This window comes from Ambystoma mexicanum, chromosome 8, assembly GCF_040938575.1.
Source record: "Ambystoma mexicanum isolate Mex_15411 chromosome 8, UKY_AmexF1_1, whole genome shotgun sequence".
Taxonomy (NCBI): Eukaryota; Metazoa; Chordata; class Amphibia; order Caudata; family Ambystomatidae; genus Ambystoma; species Ambystoma mexicanum.
The window spans coordinates 175,981,220-175,998,892 of NC_090929.1; the positions used below are offsets into that span (position 1 = coordinate 175,981,220).

General features: G+C 46.4%; 1 protein-coding gene across 2 annotated transcripts in view; it reads right to left on the bottom strand.

The window, feature by feature from the left end:
- INPP5E (inositol polyphosphate-5-phosphatase E) overlaps positions 1 to 17,673 on the bottom strand; it is a 542,414-nt gene that overhangs the window by 368,878 nt on the left and 155,863 nt on the right. For both annotated transcript variants that reach the window (XM_069609582.1, XM_069609583.1), the window contains one exon: positions 12,669 to 12,792. In XM_069609582.1, the coding sequence (XP_069465683.1) occupies positions 12,669 to 12,792 (124 nt within the window). The remainder of the gene's footprint in view (positions 1 to 12,668; positions 12,793 to 17,673) is intronic.

Here is a 17,673-nt window from a genome sequence, read left to right on the forward strand (position 1 = left end):
AACCCTCGGGGCGGAGGTCAATCCGAACGGCAGGACCCGAAACTGAAAGTGCGAGTCGCCAACCGCGAACCTCAGGTACTTCTTGTGCTTGGGATGGATCGGCACATGGAAGTAAGCATCCTTGAGGTCGAGTGACACCAACCAGTCCTGAAGCTGAAGGGCCTGGAGGACTTGAGAGAGAGTAACCATCTTGAACTTGTCCTTCCTGAGGAGTTTGTTCAAACCGCACAAGTCCATGATGGGTCTCAATCCCCCGTCTTTCTTCGAAATCAAAAAATAAGGGGAATACCATCCCTTGTTCCTCTCCGCTACAGGCACCAGTTCTATGGCGCCCTTCTCCAGCAGGGCTTGAATTTCCTGCGCAAGGAGCGGATCCGGACTCTGCAAAGAGAGGTTCCCCGGTGGATTGTGGCGAGGCCTGTGCCGAAAGGGAAGACAGTAGCCGTGGGTTATGATCTCCAGAACCCACACATCTGAAGTAATGGCTTGCCACTCTACAACATGCTGCGCCAGCCTTCCCCCAACCGGCGAACCATGGGACATGGCCTCACGACTGAGTGGGAGCGGCTGCGGCGTTACCTGAGGTCAAAGAGGCAACTGCCCGAGCGGCCTTGGCACCACGGGTACCCTGTCGTCCACCTCTGGTACCCCTGCGATGGCCTCTTTGACTGCCAGCTCCTCTCGCTTTACTGAAGGAGTAATAGCGAAAGGAACCACCCCTCCACTGCTGTCACCTAGGACGAAAAGGCGGAGGTTGGCGAACTGCAGCGCCCAACGACTTCGCTGCAGCTTTTGAGGTCTGCAACCTCTCAAGGCTCTCGTCAGCCTTGCTGCCAAAAAGGTGTTCACCGTCAAAGGGCATGTTGAGGAGCCGGGACTGCACATCAGGAGCAAACCCCGACTTCCGCAACCACGCAAACCTGCGTATCACGGTGCTCGCCGCCATGGACCTACTGACGCATTCAGCTAAATCCAAACCCGACTGAACGGACTCACACATGGCATCCTTACCATCCTGGACCATAGCAAGGAAACCATCCTGTTCGACCCCTTCGGGAATATGTTCAGCCGCCAACGCGACACAGTTCCACAGAGTGTGTGTGAAACGAGACAAGGCACAAATGGAGTTGGCCGCCTGAAGCGCCATACCACCAGAAGAAAACACTTTCTTCGCCCAGCCATCAAAACGTTTGTCGTCCCTATCAGGAGGGATGGTAGGGTACGACGCCTGCTTTGCCGGGGCCGTGGCCGCCTGCACCACCAGACTCTCCGGAGTGGGGTGCCTGGTCAAGTAGCAGGGGTCGCTACTGGCTGGACAGTATTTTCGCGACAAGGATCTGCCCACCGCCGGGAGACTCTCCGGAGCAGTCCAAGCCGCCGCCACCCTTCTCTGTAAAGCCATACGGAACGGCAGTACCGGGTCAGTTGGGGGACCAACATCAAGGATGTCCGTCAGATCATCCTGCACAAACTCCCCTGGGGGAGCAGACCATCCCAAGTACTCAGCAACCCTAGCCATAAGGCGCCGGTACGAGGAATCGGCATGAGAGCCAGGCTCAGGCCTACAAAACTCCACCTCCGGAGAGGTGTCCAGTCCACTGGCATCATGCAGGGACTGTCTCAAATCGTCAAACTGACTATGGCCCGAGACAATTTCATCTGGAACCTGACTAGGAACCAGGCCATCAGAATCCTCATCCGCCTCTGAAATATAGTCCAGGTGGCGAAAAGAAGGCACCCGAGAGTGCTTTCTCTTAACCAGAGCCTTCCTAGAGGGTTCTCGCGTGCCACGGGGTACCTCCGACACGAAAGGCGTCGATGGTGTCGAGCGAATCGGCGCCGGCGTCGAGAGAACCGGCATCGGCGCCGAGAGGATCGGCGCCGAGGAAATCGGCGTCGACGTCAGACGCAGCGCCTCCAGCATCGGCGGCGTCGATACAGCCCTCGAGGCCGGAGCCCCGAGCGTGTCCCACGACGACCCGAGCGTCGACGGCCTCGACGACTTCCTCGAAGCCGGAGCCTCGAGAAAGCCTGTCGACGCCCTCGACGCCTCAGACGCCGATGTCTTCCTCGAAGACTTCACAGGTGCACACGGTCTCGAACACGTCGAGGACCGGGACCTGGAACGGGTACGGCGAGAACGAGCCTCCTTGTCCGGACGGGACCTCTCCCGTGACTGGTGCCGACCACTCATGCGAGCGGTGTCTCTCGACCTCACACGACCGACCCCACTCGGGGGCGCGGACGGCGTAGTACCCTGCGACTCAAGAATCGCCAGCATTTTCTTCCCGAAGGAAGCCCATTCCTCCGGCGTCGCACGGCTGGTGGGGTAAGCGGCGTGCCGGGCAGAGTCCTCCGAGGAGGACCTGGAAGACGACCGGTGTTGGCGCTTCCGAGAACGCCTCGAAGAGGCTGAGGAGTGGCGAGACCGACTCCTAGAAGGAGACCCACGAGACTTCCGACGATGACGCGGAGAGTCACCCCTCGAATCATCCGTCGAAAAGCCCCGCAGACTTCGACTTCCTGGGCTTGGACACCCGACCTACCGACAATTTCTTCTTACGTTCGCGTAAGGCTTTGGACGTGAGCGACTGGCAGTTGATACAGTCATCCGTGTCGTGGGCCTCCCCGAGGCACCAGAGGCAGGCGTAGTGCGAGTCCGTCACCGACATCTTGGACCCACACTCCCCGCACTTCTTCGACCCCGCGTCCGGGTTTCAAGACGAAGTAGAAGACCTCTTCAAAGGATTTTCGCACAAAACGAACAGGTTCGAAGAACCGAGAAGAACAGAACTCCAAAGAGTCGAGGCGTGAACCGAGAATCACGAAGCAACACGTTCGCGGAAAAAACGGAACTGAGGCTACGGGCGTCGTGCGTCCTACTTATCTCATCGGATGATGTCGGACGTCGGAGGAGGCCCTCGACGACGGCGCATCGACGTCATCGACGCAGGACGCAGACGGCGAAAAAAAGTTTCCGAAGCAGCACAGCTGTGGTGATTACATGTCATAGATATGGAATACGTCGGAGGACCCAATCCCCTCGAAATATACTTACATGCTGCACTATTCTGACCACTCGCTATATTAGGAACTATGAGATGCACGTCCATAATATTGACCACATTATGGAAAAGGATTTATGGCACAGGTGTGTTAATACTCTCAGCGTTAAGCTTCAAATGTCACTTCTTAGGGTTTGGAATGACGCTGACAAAATGATGAACTCGGAGTTAACACTTGGATGCAGAAATAATAACAATAATAATGGACAATAAATGATACTCAATAATAACCCCTGTAAATAAGTGACGGTTAACGTCCATCTTTTGCAATTGAAACAACAACAATATTCATTGTGTCTACTAACTGTCACGTCCGCCATCTGATAGGTAGCACTGAAGTCACCACACTGATGATCCTCCAAGTTGTGTGCTTGCTATGGTCCTCTGGTCTTTCAATTAACTATTTATCTTCCTCCTTTTAACTCACTTAACTCCTTTTTATTATGATTGATATTCTTATTTCCATTCTCATTCCGATTCCTTTTATCATCTTATCTTGAATTAGAATGCGATTTCATGATTAAGCTTGAATTTTGGATTTTGAATTTTAAGTTGGAAATTATTTGTATTTTGCTTATGTGTAAAGTTTTGTATAAAACTGTATCACATATAAATTAATCTATACATCTCTGATTTGGCTAAAAGCCAGCAGGAGGTACAAGCGTTTCCGCCTAAAATCTATGGACAGTGTCCCCTGGATTATGCATGCTGATGACTTGGTCATTATGGACCAGACACCGATCGGCCTCCAGCAGAGGTCGACTCAGCTTGTAGCCTACATGAGGGATAAAGATCTTCGCATAAACCCAAAGACGACAAAGCTCATGGTCCTTCTGGATGTTAGGGGCAAAAGATCTCCCAAATTTAGGTGGTTTGTGGAACTTCTAGAATGTGTTAGCCAAATGACATATCTGGGGGTTAACATCAATCCGAGTACAATTGAGATGTAATGGATAGAAAATGCGAGACTGAAATGCAAAAGGCTGTACACCCAGGCTGCAATGCTACACAAAAAATATGGGAAATTCTCATCTCCAATAGTGACCTTCTACAAACAAAAGGTAATTCCGGTCCTGGTCTATGGGGCTGAGACTGCATTGAACCTCCCAAAACAATTTTGGGAGGTTTTAGAGGGCTACTATTGGAAAATGGTATTAGGTCTCCCCAATCCTTGCCAATAAGATATGAGCTGGGGCTCCAATCAATACGCTCAATTATTGAATGGAAGTCCTTGGCCCTATTTAGCAAGTGTGTGGAGTCGGAGCCAACTACTCCTTTTGTAATCCTGAGCAATAAGGGATTGGGGAATAGAGACTGGTTTATAGATGCCTGGAAACATAACTGCGCGGAAAGGCTCGTAGGCCTAGCCCTAAGCAAGCTTGATCTAATTGAAACCCCTGATAAGATAAAGAAGAGGATCATAATCCAATATAGGAATTTGTACCCAGGAGTCAAGATCAACCTATAAATTAACATTAAATATGGATTTGGAAAGGAGATTGATATATCAGCTCCCAGCCTATGTTATGAAATTCCCCTCATCTCGATACTGAGATATGTTCATGAGATTAAGAATGAATATCCTGCCTGCTAGAGAAGTCTTAACTTCCCGGAGAGAAATAGGAAGAGAGGAAGCTTACTGCAGGCACTGTTGAGAGAGGGATATTATTGAGACTGCCAAGCATTTAATAGTTGAATGTATTGGCTTAAACACCTCAATAATGACTTACATGAGTGATGTTGTAAAAAGCTCCAACTCATTAACACCAGAGGACTGATGGAATATGTTTATAATGGGAGAAAAGCCATTGTTGACGTTTGCGATAATGACATTTATGGAAGTAATTTTGGAATTGCGAAGGGGGGTATTTTTTATATACTTTCTTTTTTTGTGAAGATTGGTTTTAATTGAAGTCCAATATTGTTAGACAGGATGGATTTATGCAATTGATTTGTGAACTGTTTTTATCCTCACTCTTTCAAAGATTTCATGTGTTGGATAATTTTTGAAAGGTTTGTAATAAACCAACCATAAAATTAACAACATTTAAAAAAAATGATCCAACCTTGGACTTTCGGCTCCTTAGCAGCAGGCACATGAAACAAAACTTAGGTGCTGGAATCCCATCAGTCTACTCCCCATTTTCCCAATTAGTCTATCATCTCTCATTGGTAGGCCACAAGCCAAAGTCTCTTGTTTGTATTTTGACTTTGTTGTTGCTCACAGTCCTGGTACATTCAAGGGAGTGTGAGCACACCACCAGCTTAATTTGAGCCTCTATTGAATAGTGTTTGCTTTCTACTGTTGAGTCACGCGTGAGTGGACCACAAATAGGCTTCCATTTACTATAATTTGATTTAATTATACAGGGTGATGTTGCTCCTTCTAGACTCCAGAGACTTGCTCACTCTGTCTCAAATGAACTTTGTATGCTTTTAATTGACCAGCAGTTTGGCTCTCACAGATATGTTAGTCTTCCTTAATCTATGAAGAATGTTCTGCATTCAAAGCTTAAACATGTACTCCCTTTGTGCTTTGCGCTTATCCCTGGAAATAGCATTTTCGTTCTGGGCCAACCTCGAATCATCCTCGGCTCTGCTCACAGGGCTGGTTTACCACGTCTCCCGATTTTTGCAGCCACAGCCCGTTTCAGAGATAGCTCGGTTATATTTACGTGAACCGCCGTCCATTTTGCTGATATGGCCGTCCTTGCCACGCGATATATTCCTCTATAGCAAGCTTCTATACATTTTCTTTCTACCTTGTGTTACTGCATATTTACAGTTATTGGTCAGTAAGTTACTTCATCTTCTTTTAGATCCATGATTATTTCGACTTCAGGACAAAGTTACTCTTAATGCTTCAGTTACTTTTTTTCATATATTTTCAGCATAGGTTCATATATCTTCTTCATGATGTCACTTTGTTATGGTCGGATTTCACTTTAAAATCCATCCGCGATATTCATCAATGCATTCTGACATCTTGGCAGGCGAAATCCTTCCATGTAACTTCCTTCCATGCGATATCCTTTCACACTTTCAGTGCAGGGGTACATTCTGTATGGCTGTCCGAGTGCATAACGTCCCTCATACACTCAATGCAGTATAGTAATGATGCAGGGGGCCCATTTATAGCTTTTCTCCGACTATTCCAATAGGATGCTGGCGAGGGGTGGGGACTAGCAGGATGGCATCTACCTGCTCCTCTACAGACTCTAGCAGCCTCAAAGCCTTCTCACAAGCCCTTTTACAGGGGTGAGGTTTCCACAGACTCGAGCGGTCATTTCAGCACTTCCACAATCTTTTTGCAGGGTTGAGACGCAGACTCCTCACAATGCCCTTATACACCCCCATATGCACCAATCTTAATTTCTTGTTTCTTGAATTCCCTGGCTCTCCACCGGCTCCTGGGCTCTTTAGCCAGCCTTCCTGTGTTCTGGGACCATTGGGTGTGAGCAAAAGAAGGGATAAAAAGATAAACCTTGTCAATCATTTTGGATTTCACTCTTCCCTCCATAAGCATCATGCAGGCTACCAGCTTCCCTCTCTGCAAGCACAATTTAGACCATTGGCATGCAACTTTCACTGTGTTATCGACTGATATCCACTCTCTTTAGGTAAGGGCAGGGATTACAGCAGCATTCCTGCATTTGAAAGGTCATTCAGGCAGTGCATACAGTGTGTTTAAGTGTATCTTAGTTGGAGATGAGTGGGGAGGCTCCAGTGCCAGAGTGAAAACATGTATATCCTGAAGCCTCAATTTTAGGAGGAAACCATTTGGTGATGTGAGCGGTGGGTGAAGTGAGCAGATTTATGACAGAGAGCAAACCCACCCCCATCACGATCAAAAGGGATGTGCTGTGAAGGGCTCTGCAGACCTGCCAAACCACAGAGAAGGGGAGATGGCCTGCACAGTCCCATGAGTTGTTTCATGAAGAGGGCATGGTGGGCAGTCCGGCAAGCAATGTGGCTATTCTCAAAGAGACAGCGAGTGCCGCAGAAACTACTGGTGTCTGGGGGTTGTTCAAGGGGCAGAGACAGATCTATATCTGCGCCGAGTGGGAAGCCTGTGGGATGCTCAGGCTCCTTGCGTTCTTGCAACACATTGCACGCCCATGGCCAGAAAATCCCATGCCACATATTGTAACCCCCATGACTTACCTCATACATTATCCTTCACTACATGTACAGGGCTCTGTTGCTGCCTAGCTAGATATGCCCAAAGAAAGCCAAAAATAAAATACAAAAACACAAACACCAAAAAGTGATGGATGCAAAACCTTGAAATGATAGCCAAACTGGATCCTCTAGGGCAGCTTCCACACCATTGTTTTCCTTTCACCCATATGAGCCATTACAGAAGGGGACCAACCAGTTTAAATCCTACCACTGATTTGCATAGTGCAGATAGTGGGTCAGACAGAATAAAATACACAATGGAACTGAGACTGCCCACTAGTTATGATCAAGTCAAAGCTTTCCATCAATCACTTATTATCTGCTTGGGCATTTGCTCCTGGTGCAATGCCCTTGGGCGGCCAGGCAGGTGCTGTATGCTCCTGGCAGGGAAAGGGCAACTGCCATGGATGCTGTGGTGAGGTACCCATTGTTGCTGGGGAGGTGGTGGGCTGTTCTCCAGGAGAACCGGCAGTCCCCGACTAACCTGGCATAGGGTGATCTGATGCCACAGGGAAGCCAACTTTTTTTAATTTTATTTATTTAATTGTGTTTTGTTTGAAGCTATAAATCCAATAGAGTCAAACCTTTATAATTTGGTACAAAATGTAGATCTTCACAATTCATTTTTACAATTGAAATGTCAGAGACAGATACCAATCACCAGAGTTGGAGAGCAGAACCCAAAGCCACGGGAAGTTCAAGTACCCCATATTACAAAAAAGTATACGCCACCCGCCCTTTCCCTCCAGCTATTATCTTCCAATTCTGAACAATTCTCTGTTTACTTCTCTTTTTGTTTTTGGCACTCTTGAATTTTCCAAAAGGCATTGTTCATTGCCCTTATTGGTGCCTGGATTTTTTTGATATTTAGGCTTTTTTTTCTTTTTTCCGATGGTTGAACACAGACATCAATCTCAGTTTTGTTTCCCTTCCGTCTTTTCTTCATATTTCTTCTTCTCTTATAGTTTTGATTGCTTGCCTCGGTCCAATTTAAAGCGGATCCATTTAGAGCTTCTGCTGCCTCTTCCCCCAAGGTTTGTTGGTTCTCCTTTATAATCTCACCTTGATCCTCCGATACTTGGGCCATCCCCATGAGTTCCTCTAGTGTTGATTCCGATAGTGTGGTGTCCTTCCAGTACTTGGAATTTGCAACAACAGATTGACTCTCTTTTTCCCTCAGCTGTAATTGATCCTGCCAAAGTCGCAGGGACTCCTGCAGTTGGCTTCTCCCGCTTTCCTCAGCCTTTCCATTTCAATCAAGAGCACCCAAAGGAGATCCACATCATGGCTTTGTTTTGTGACTTCTTTTTTGACCTCTGTTACTGATGGAACTATTGTGACGTTGATCACATTACTGAGGCCAACCATGGACGCATCATATTTCGCCATTTCATTTGTTAGTTCCAACAGTATCCCCCCTTGGGATTGAACCTCCCCTCTTAGCAGTTCAAAAACCGAGACCAGGGAATTCAGGACATAATTTAATGCCCTTAATGTTGTTTCACTTGGGGTTGAGGTTTCAGCTGTCTCGCCCTCCCGTCCCAGTGAGGGATCTTTATTCTTAATGCCTCTTTGTGCACGTTTTTCTCTTCCGCCATCTTCATCTTTCAACCGTGCTGTTCCCCAGGACCCCAGATTCTTCCTCTTGTGCTACCTCTTTCCGCAGCACTTCTTCAGGCGTATTACCACTCCTTCTGCTGCTCGGTACAGACCAGCCCCAACTTAGATCTGATTGATCTACCAACTCATCCAGGCTTCTGCTTCTTCTTTTCCCAAAGTATAACTTAATTTTCCTTTGGATGTTCTTTGTGGTAACCGTATACTCCAACCCTCTTTTCCAATGGTTTATCTGTTCGTTATGGGTATCCTTCCCACTTTCCTCTTCTTCATGATGCTGCGTTAGGGCATGTACTTGCGCCGTAGTTGTTAATAGGCTTTGGGCAGGACTCTCCAAAGTTCGGCCCGACAACGGCATACCCGTTGTGGTTGATTGTGCCACTGGTTCCAAGTAGGAGCCATCCCACTCTGGCACTTTGGCCAGCTCTAGATGAGCAGTGCTTCCTAGCTTCATTTTTGGGTCACTGAATTCAATCTTCTTTGGTTATTTCTCCCTTTTAAATGTACAGTGGGGGATCTTTTTCGCTCACTCTTGGACCTAGGGGTTCTGGCTGTCTCGGGCTTTAAAGCCCTCCACCGGGGTCGCTTTTCTCCCCCTGTGTTCACACTCCTCTAGCTTGTTTCTCTCAAGGAGCCACTGGTTTCCCAGTTTTTATACTTCCACTCCCCGATCTGTCCTCCCTTGAACACCTTTCGTGCACCTTTATGAGCAGCTCCTCCTCCCTTGAGCGTCTAAATATTAGGAATGCGGTAACGGTCAAAAGAAAGGAGAAAGGCAGTTTGCCTTCTTACCTTTGATTACCGTGGACGCCGCTCACACTTTACGTCCTCAATTTTGGCCGTGGAGCCTGGCGTTCGTGTGATGACTCCTGGTGTTCCCCAGCTTCGCTCCTCCCACAGTGGGCTCACTGGGCTCTCTGTTCCTCCCCTCCGCTTACCACAATCGCGTTGCGGAGAGTTCACCCAGGGAGTCCGATACAGTTTCTCCTAGACCAGTCTCTTGCTAACACCTTGCTCTTACCCGCGACTGTCTTAATATCCTCAGTGGATGCACGAACTCAGGCAAACAAGCAGGCACAAAAAACGAATTCACCCGCTCACGGGCACGCGGACTTGCCACTCCAATGTACTCCAGTGGACTGTAAACTGGGATTTTTGAGCTCCGGCTGGCTCTTGCTCTATTTTTACCAGGTCTCGCTTTCTGTCTCTTTCTAGCGCGGCCCCTCCAATCCCAGCCAAAAACGGCAAAACACTCTCGCCTCACTCCGCTTGACTAGAGCTGGGGTTTTAAAGGCACTCCTCCCCTTTGCTAGTGTCCACAGTAAACAGACTCTGCTCGCTGCTGGTTTCTGGCTGTAATAACGTTGAATGAAAAAGGCAGAGTCCCAACACGGCAAAACACTCTCGCCTCACTCCACTCTCCAGCCAACCTAACATGCCCAAAAACACTCTGTAAAACACTGATAATAGTAGCAGAAGCATGGGAAAGAAGGTAGTGCTACAGGTTCATAAAAGCGATTTTCAAATTAGTGACCTTGAGCTCTTGCACATTTATTTGCAGGTTTATCTCCAAAAAGTGTTCATGAAGGTAGAATAGAGAGAGCATAGGGGGGAGACAGACAGGCAGACACATCAAGGGAATGAATTACTAGTTGCATTTATATAGCGCACACCACATGTGTGGGTCTCCTGATACTGTTGGTCTTGTCAGCTTTGATTAGGGCAATGAAGGAATGAAGGGAGGGTGCAGAACATATAGTGAACGGGAGGGCATTCCAGGATATTGCATCATTGAAGGCAAATCCCTTTTCGCTTTTCAGGGAGGTTTTAGTCCTAGGAACAAACAGCGCTGCATGGTATCACTTTTGTAGGAATTTGGTGGGAACATAGTCACTGATTTGGCCTTTAAGTTAAGTAGCTGCCAAATAATTAACACATCTGAATGTCGGGCAGCCAATATTGAATCTGATGTGGACATTAATGAAAGCCAGCCGAGGGAGAGCCTGGCACCTGAAACGTGAAAGTTCCCAAGCAGGGTACAACAGATATATCACTGGAGGAAAGAAATTTTACCATACAATACCATATATAATACCATACAAATAGCAAAATAAAAATGTTTGTACATGGAACTCGTGTCCTCGTTTTAGTGGTATAAATACAGCACACTATCAAAAAGCACACTTGAATATAGCCAGTGAACACCCATGTACAGCCAATAAATCTTACATGCACCTTTGCAAGCAGTCCTATAAGTTGTGTCTATTTGTCCAAAGTAACAATGCTCTGTTAATACACATCACCAATGAAAACATTACCTCTTTGGCAACAACTTATGTTTTTGCTACATTATGCCACATGGCAATAATATGCCACACAAGTCATTGGTATGGCCTTGTAGCACTGTAGGCTTTCCAGAATGTGCATTAACATGTTCTGTATTGTTCAGCAGACCTGAAGATTTTGGGTAGTGCAAAGTCTAGAAGGACGGTCTACTACTCAATGTTTTTATATCAAGTTGTACAACAAACATCTGCTCATTAAATGTCACTAGCAAACCTGTTAAACGTACAAATCTTTGCCCATATTATTTTGACAGGGTGATGGGACTGACCCGGTCAAGTGGGGCCATGGAATACAGAGAGGGACCCTGTTCACGACTCTCTGCTATGTGTGGTGCTGTGCATGCACATTGTTGCCTATGTCTCAATACCCATCAGCCTCTGTCCTAGTCAGGTGTTTTTTTATTCTTTCATGGTCCCCAAGACACAACAATTACCAGACTGCACCAAAGTGCTCAGAAACCTGTGATGTATCGTGGCTCTCGGGACGTGGCAAAACAAAGAAGAACTGGGTCTACAAGTACCTCAATGCAGCTGGGCCATAGTGACAAGGCCCAGCCTGGAACAGGAGGCACTGACTGGTTTATCAACATTACAATTGACTTCCTTCTTTAGAAGCTGAATAGAGGACCACACAAACCTCTAACGGGCTATAGAGGAGCAGCAACAGAGGAGCTTGAACAAGCAGCGAGCTGCCCAGCGCTAGCGGAGACCAGGGAATCCTTCCCCCAAACCTTTGTTGCCAAAGAGTTACTTGGTCCAGGCAGGGAGTAGCAAATAACCTCAGTGACAACAGGGAGAGAGCAGTAAGATCAGGAGACACAGAGTGGGGGTGAGAGGGTGGGTAAGAGGAAAAAATAGTAAGACATAGAGGATGACAAGCAAGTGTGGAAAAGGTTGGGCAGCCTGGCTGGTCCCGTAGGAAGTCCCTGAGGGAGTCCGAGAGATTGGGCCAGAGCCTTTAGGCCCTCCCTAGGGACAGGGATAGGCCAGCCAGTAGGGTTACCCTGGCACTAGTGAGTTGGCACTACCCCCTGCTGGAGTAGGAAGATTTGGCTAGGGAGGTGGGAGACTCCTGAGGCCGAGGGAGAGCTGTGGAAGCCTCTCAACTAAAGTGTGAGCCCCAAAGTGCCTGTATGCGTATGTTTTGACAATAAAAACTGAACACCTCGCGATTTTTGTCTTGTGACTCATTGAGCACCTTGACACAGTATGCAACTGGGCATGAGAAAACGTGCACATAGCAGCAGGCCTTGGAGCATTGTATTGTCAAAATACCTCCCGTTATGATGAAAATTATCCTAAAAGAACAGTTTCAAACAGTAGCGATTCAGACATACCCTTTTTAATAAGAAAAGAAACATTTTAAAGCACTGCTGGACTTTGAGAGCTGGCTATTTTATTTACAGACTGATTCTGCCCAAAAATAAAAATAAAAGCAGAAATGGATCATTTACTTCACCTTTTTGCCCTGCATATTCCAGGTGGCTACAAAAAGTCCAATTCTCCGCTCTGGAAAATATCTGTCCAGCTCATCAGCTCCAAGTAATGCACCGTTGGCCAAGAGGCTCCCTTCCAAATAGCTTCTAAAATAAAATAGTACGAAAAGAAAGTGATTAAAGAAAACAAACATATTGGTGCATACAGTAATTTTTAAGAACTACGCTCTATTAATCACTCAGTGTCTTTTTGGGCTTGTGCATTTCTTCATGGCTGATTTTTTTCCTGTTTTTAGAAGAGATATGCAGGGGGAGACTCTCGCTCACCAAACCGTATTGCCTTACCCGAACACCACCGTACATTTACAATAAAAATAATAGGCAGTAAATAATTACTGCAGTGACAAACGCACAGTCACTGGGTACCGTTTATTGTACTCCTTGTCCATGGTCCCTTTTCCTCAATACTTTGCAGACATTCTGGAATAGAAATGGGTAGACTTTGCAGCACAAAAAAAAATCATTGTTCTTTCATTTTTATTGAAGACTAGCATATGCGCGCTCCGTGGCCTCTTCCCTAAGCAACACCCTTGGCTTCGCCCTTCAGACTTTGCCATTAACCTACACTGCACCCGACTGATGGCTACATTTTAGAGGAAAAGGTGGGCATTTGTATGGAGGGAAAGGGACTATGAGTAAATCAGCCATTCAGACACTTTTCTTACTTCTACATCCTGTCCCCTTTTCTTTATACTTATAGGATATTCCCAAGCACTGAATGGCATAGGGAGGATGGACTCAAGCCTAACTTTGCCAAATACATTTTTAGTACAACCTGACCAAACCGGGCATCTTCTCTCATACAGCCACCCATATGCAGCAATGATTACAAAATACAGATGGAGAGTCCCAAAGTGGCTGGTTTGGCAATCACAGTCAATGGAACATGCCCCTGAAAAGCCACAGAGGCCACCTTAGAACTAAACGTGTGGGCATAGGGGAACTTCACGTGGACTAGACTTTGAAAAGAGTAAATCTACACAATACAGGAGACACTCAGAGGCGATTGTAGCCCTAGAAACCTGGCCACCGTTATTTGCACCTATAAAGCCTAAACATCCTTCGCTCTACCAAAGTAGCCCTCATGGCTCCACATGCAAGCAGCTTAAGGACCTTGCCTCCTCTGACGAGGGATGAAGGATAAAGTTAGGCATGGAAATTTCCGTATTGAAGTGGAATTCTGATAACACCTTGGGGACAAATGAAAGATAAGTTTGAAAGGATTACTGCCTAAGAAATACAGTATAGGGCTCCTCTGTGGAGAGAGACTGCAGCACACCAAACCTCCTTGTACAAGTGGAAGATACTAGAAACTGTTTCAAGATAATAATGTGAAGTCCATCATAGCCATGACCTCAAAAGATGTATGTCCAACGGCAACAAGCATATCAATGAGATCCCACAGCGGATCTTAAATGTTTATGTGGAAGAGATGACACAAGTCATCAAAATGTCAATTTACTATTGGATTTGAGAGAGGAAAAAAAAGGAAGAAGCCTCCAAATTAAGATAAGCTCCTATGGTGGAAAAGTAAATTTGGCACGATTCAAGCTGAACACATAAGCAGGCCAGCTCGGAAATGAAAGAAAAGACATCCAGTGATGGGGTTCTTTTCTCCATCAAAGAACCAGGAGCAGAACCTGGATCATTGACTTCGGTATTCAAAAGAAATGGAGTCCTTGCTTACAGGCCAAATGACTCATGATGTCCTCCGATCACCCCCAGATGCTAAGGACACTGAGGGGGAGGGATGAACTCTGCCTATCACTAGGAAGCCGCATTAATAACAGTTGGAGAGAGCTCGAGGTGCCTTGTGTTTTTCCACCATGCAAAGGCTCACTAAGGTGGCACATCAATGGAAGAGACATGGGGAGCTGCAGTGAGATCACCTTCACTGCGTTTGCTGCCCCTCGCACAAAACGGAAAACAAAGATAGCGGACCAAACCGTTATCAGCTCACCACACAGAAGCATGCAGCAAGGATGCAAGGCCGAAACACTCCGTGGGAAACCAGCTGAACAATTCTCATACACCAATCAGGATACAGCAAACACAATGAGATACACCCGAGTCCAGTTAAATGGAAATTTCCCAAAAGCCAGGGCTAGGTCACCATTTAAGGAGGACATTTGACATATTGGTGTCTGGAAAGGGAACATGTGGAGAAGAAGGTTGATTGGAAGAAGGATACATGGAGAAGGATGAAGGAGAGGAGGAAAGGAAGAAGGCCAACTGGAGGGAGGAGGAGGAGTAGGAAACAGTGGAGGAGGGTCGATAAAAAGGAGAGGAGCAAGGCCAACTGGACAGAGGAGGAAGACTAACTGTAGCGATGAGGAGGTTGTGTAGTGGGCATGTCAAGCTCACAGAGTAACAAGGAGACCACATTTAGATGGGCAAGCCGTGAGCCTCTGAAGAATGAGCCTCGGCTGGGTGGAGGAACGAGCATGTGGCAGGACGTCAATTAGGTAAAGGTGACAGAGGAAAGTAGCATGTTGCAATGTGTCAAGGAGGAGAGTGGGTTGGTGGACCAGAGGGACAGGGAAGTTGGAAGACTCATAGGCATGGTTGAGCAAAACCAGCCTGGTAGCCCACTGGTCAGCCACAAACCTTTGCCAAGTGAATGTTCTGCACTGGGGTAAGACCCAAACATATTCCAAGGGACGACTGCTTCACCGGACCAGGGACTTAGGGAATGATCCTCACACCAAACCAAGCACAAGGAGTCAAGAAAGCAGGGCAATTGAGAAAGGTGTGGGGCCATTTCTACCAGAGTCTGAGTGATCCTGGGCAAACCCAGAAATAATCTTTGGAGAGGACCTTAGTGAGGCGTACTGAACAACAAACCATCTAATCTACTGAGTTTGTGTTGTTGAACTACTGTGAGGAAATGGAACAATAAACCTTTTGTTTGAATTAGAATCTGGATGCGACTCCTTTTGTGAAAATCACTTGGTCTTCAGAATAGGTCACCTTTGTGTAGGTTGGGCCTCAAAGGAATATCTGAACATGAGAGCATTTCTCAGAAATACAACCAATTTAGCATTCAAAAACATGTTTATCTTAAAGTAAAAGCTGGAGTACTGGCCAGAGTCTGAGCAAGCATTAACCAGTTTCCTCTCCTCTCTGCAGAAATGTCTGAAACATTTAACTCCTTTAAAGATTGATTTCTATATGCCAAGAACCCAATCGATGTTTAATACAAATCTCAAAAAGGGGTGCATCACAACACCTCCCAACTGCAGACTGGCAAAAACGCTGGGGTACCCATATGTATGTTGGGCCAGGTTGCATATATTACAATATAATAAACTAAAATTGGCATGTAGAATTATGAAAGGCATAGCTCTTCTGAAAACACCCATTTCTAATCACTTTAAACATCTTCTGCCAAATCTCTGGCAAAGTGCCATCATTCATTTGTTTTGAATCAGAATGTATTTGGAACGTTTCTCTGCCTCCTTTAACTAGGGGTTGCACGAGCCAAGCATTTCAATTCACAGCAAGATACGCTACAGTAAGGTCAAACATGGCAATTTCTTTAAAAGAATAACGATAGAGCCGGTATAACATTTGAATGTGTTATTACATCACAAATCTTAGCCAGAGGCACTGGATTTCTAGACTTTGTCTGGCCGTTAGACACAGTAGTGCTTTGTCTATCCTAGAAACGACTAGGAACTTGAGTCTTCAGTTTGCAGCCTGAAATAGTCTCCATTCTGTCATTTTCTCAGAGGTACCCAGGAACTTGGACTTTAATTCCAAGAACACAAGGATTATGTTTTTTCTACCTTTTCCCTGAACCCATCTCATTCAACTCCCACACGCTTATATCCCCCTCCTCCTCACTAGTCTGAGCCATTTTTCAGTGCAGTGATGGCCGTCAAAGGCCAGCGATCACTTTCTTCAGCATTCCGTGGCACCTACTACTCCCTCCCATCACCCCAGATCACCAGTCACTGCACTGCCCTGGAGTATGCAGGATTCCTCCCCTTTCCCCATGACTATTACTCCTTTTGTGTTCCTCACATGGTGCTGCGGGTGCAGTTGTCTGACCAAAGAAAGAATTTGTCAGTCAGACATTGTTCATGGTTTTGGAGGCAACCTGTCCACGAAACATAGCCTTAGCAATGTTCAGAAATTATGGATTTCTTCCACTGATGAAAGTTATGAGTGAATGCTCTTGGCACCCACTCCATAAGTAATCATTTGTTGGGCTTAATGCATGTTAAATGTTGTATGTGTGTCAACTATGAGGTTTGTATGCAACATGAAGAGTAAACAGCATAACAAGGTAAACCTGTCTGACATTAAACACTCTTTTTCTTTGAAATTCATGAAGGGAGAAACATTGGGAGTAGTCAGTCATACAATGTGATGATCTGTGTTATTGCACAGCGGTCAGCTAATTCGCTGCTCTTTTCAATGCATATCCCAGCCTGTTCCGCTGACTTGATTAACAAGATTTTTTTTGTCTGATCTTTTATAATTATGCACAGAATACACAGCTGAAAACATCCTGCAACTTGGACCCTGTGACAAAGTCACATAAGGCACCCACTTTTTTTAACCAAGAGTGACTCTCAGTTGCCAGGAGGCATGCCTGCCCTATTGGAAGGAGTTAAATGGGGGGGATTCCCCAGTGTACATCCTCCTCTCTTGGCCACTCTTGTTTAATGACATTAACGGGGGATAGTGCAGAGCCTCAGACATGAATTTTCCAGTGGATGGGCCATTTAAGCCCTGTGCAATGGCCATTCCCACATTAACTAGTACAAACTACTCACAGGCATAAATAATCAGAAGCAGCAGCTGAGAAGACCAGATAGGAGAGGGAAACCCCCTGAGAAAGAGGGGAATAACCAAATAGTGAACAGAGGGAAGAGTATGACTAGGGGATAGCAGCCGATTGAGTCTTCATTTCTGTGCTTCCAGATGGTATACGCAACATGAGGTCCTTCCACAGTGCCG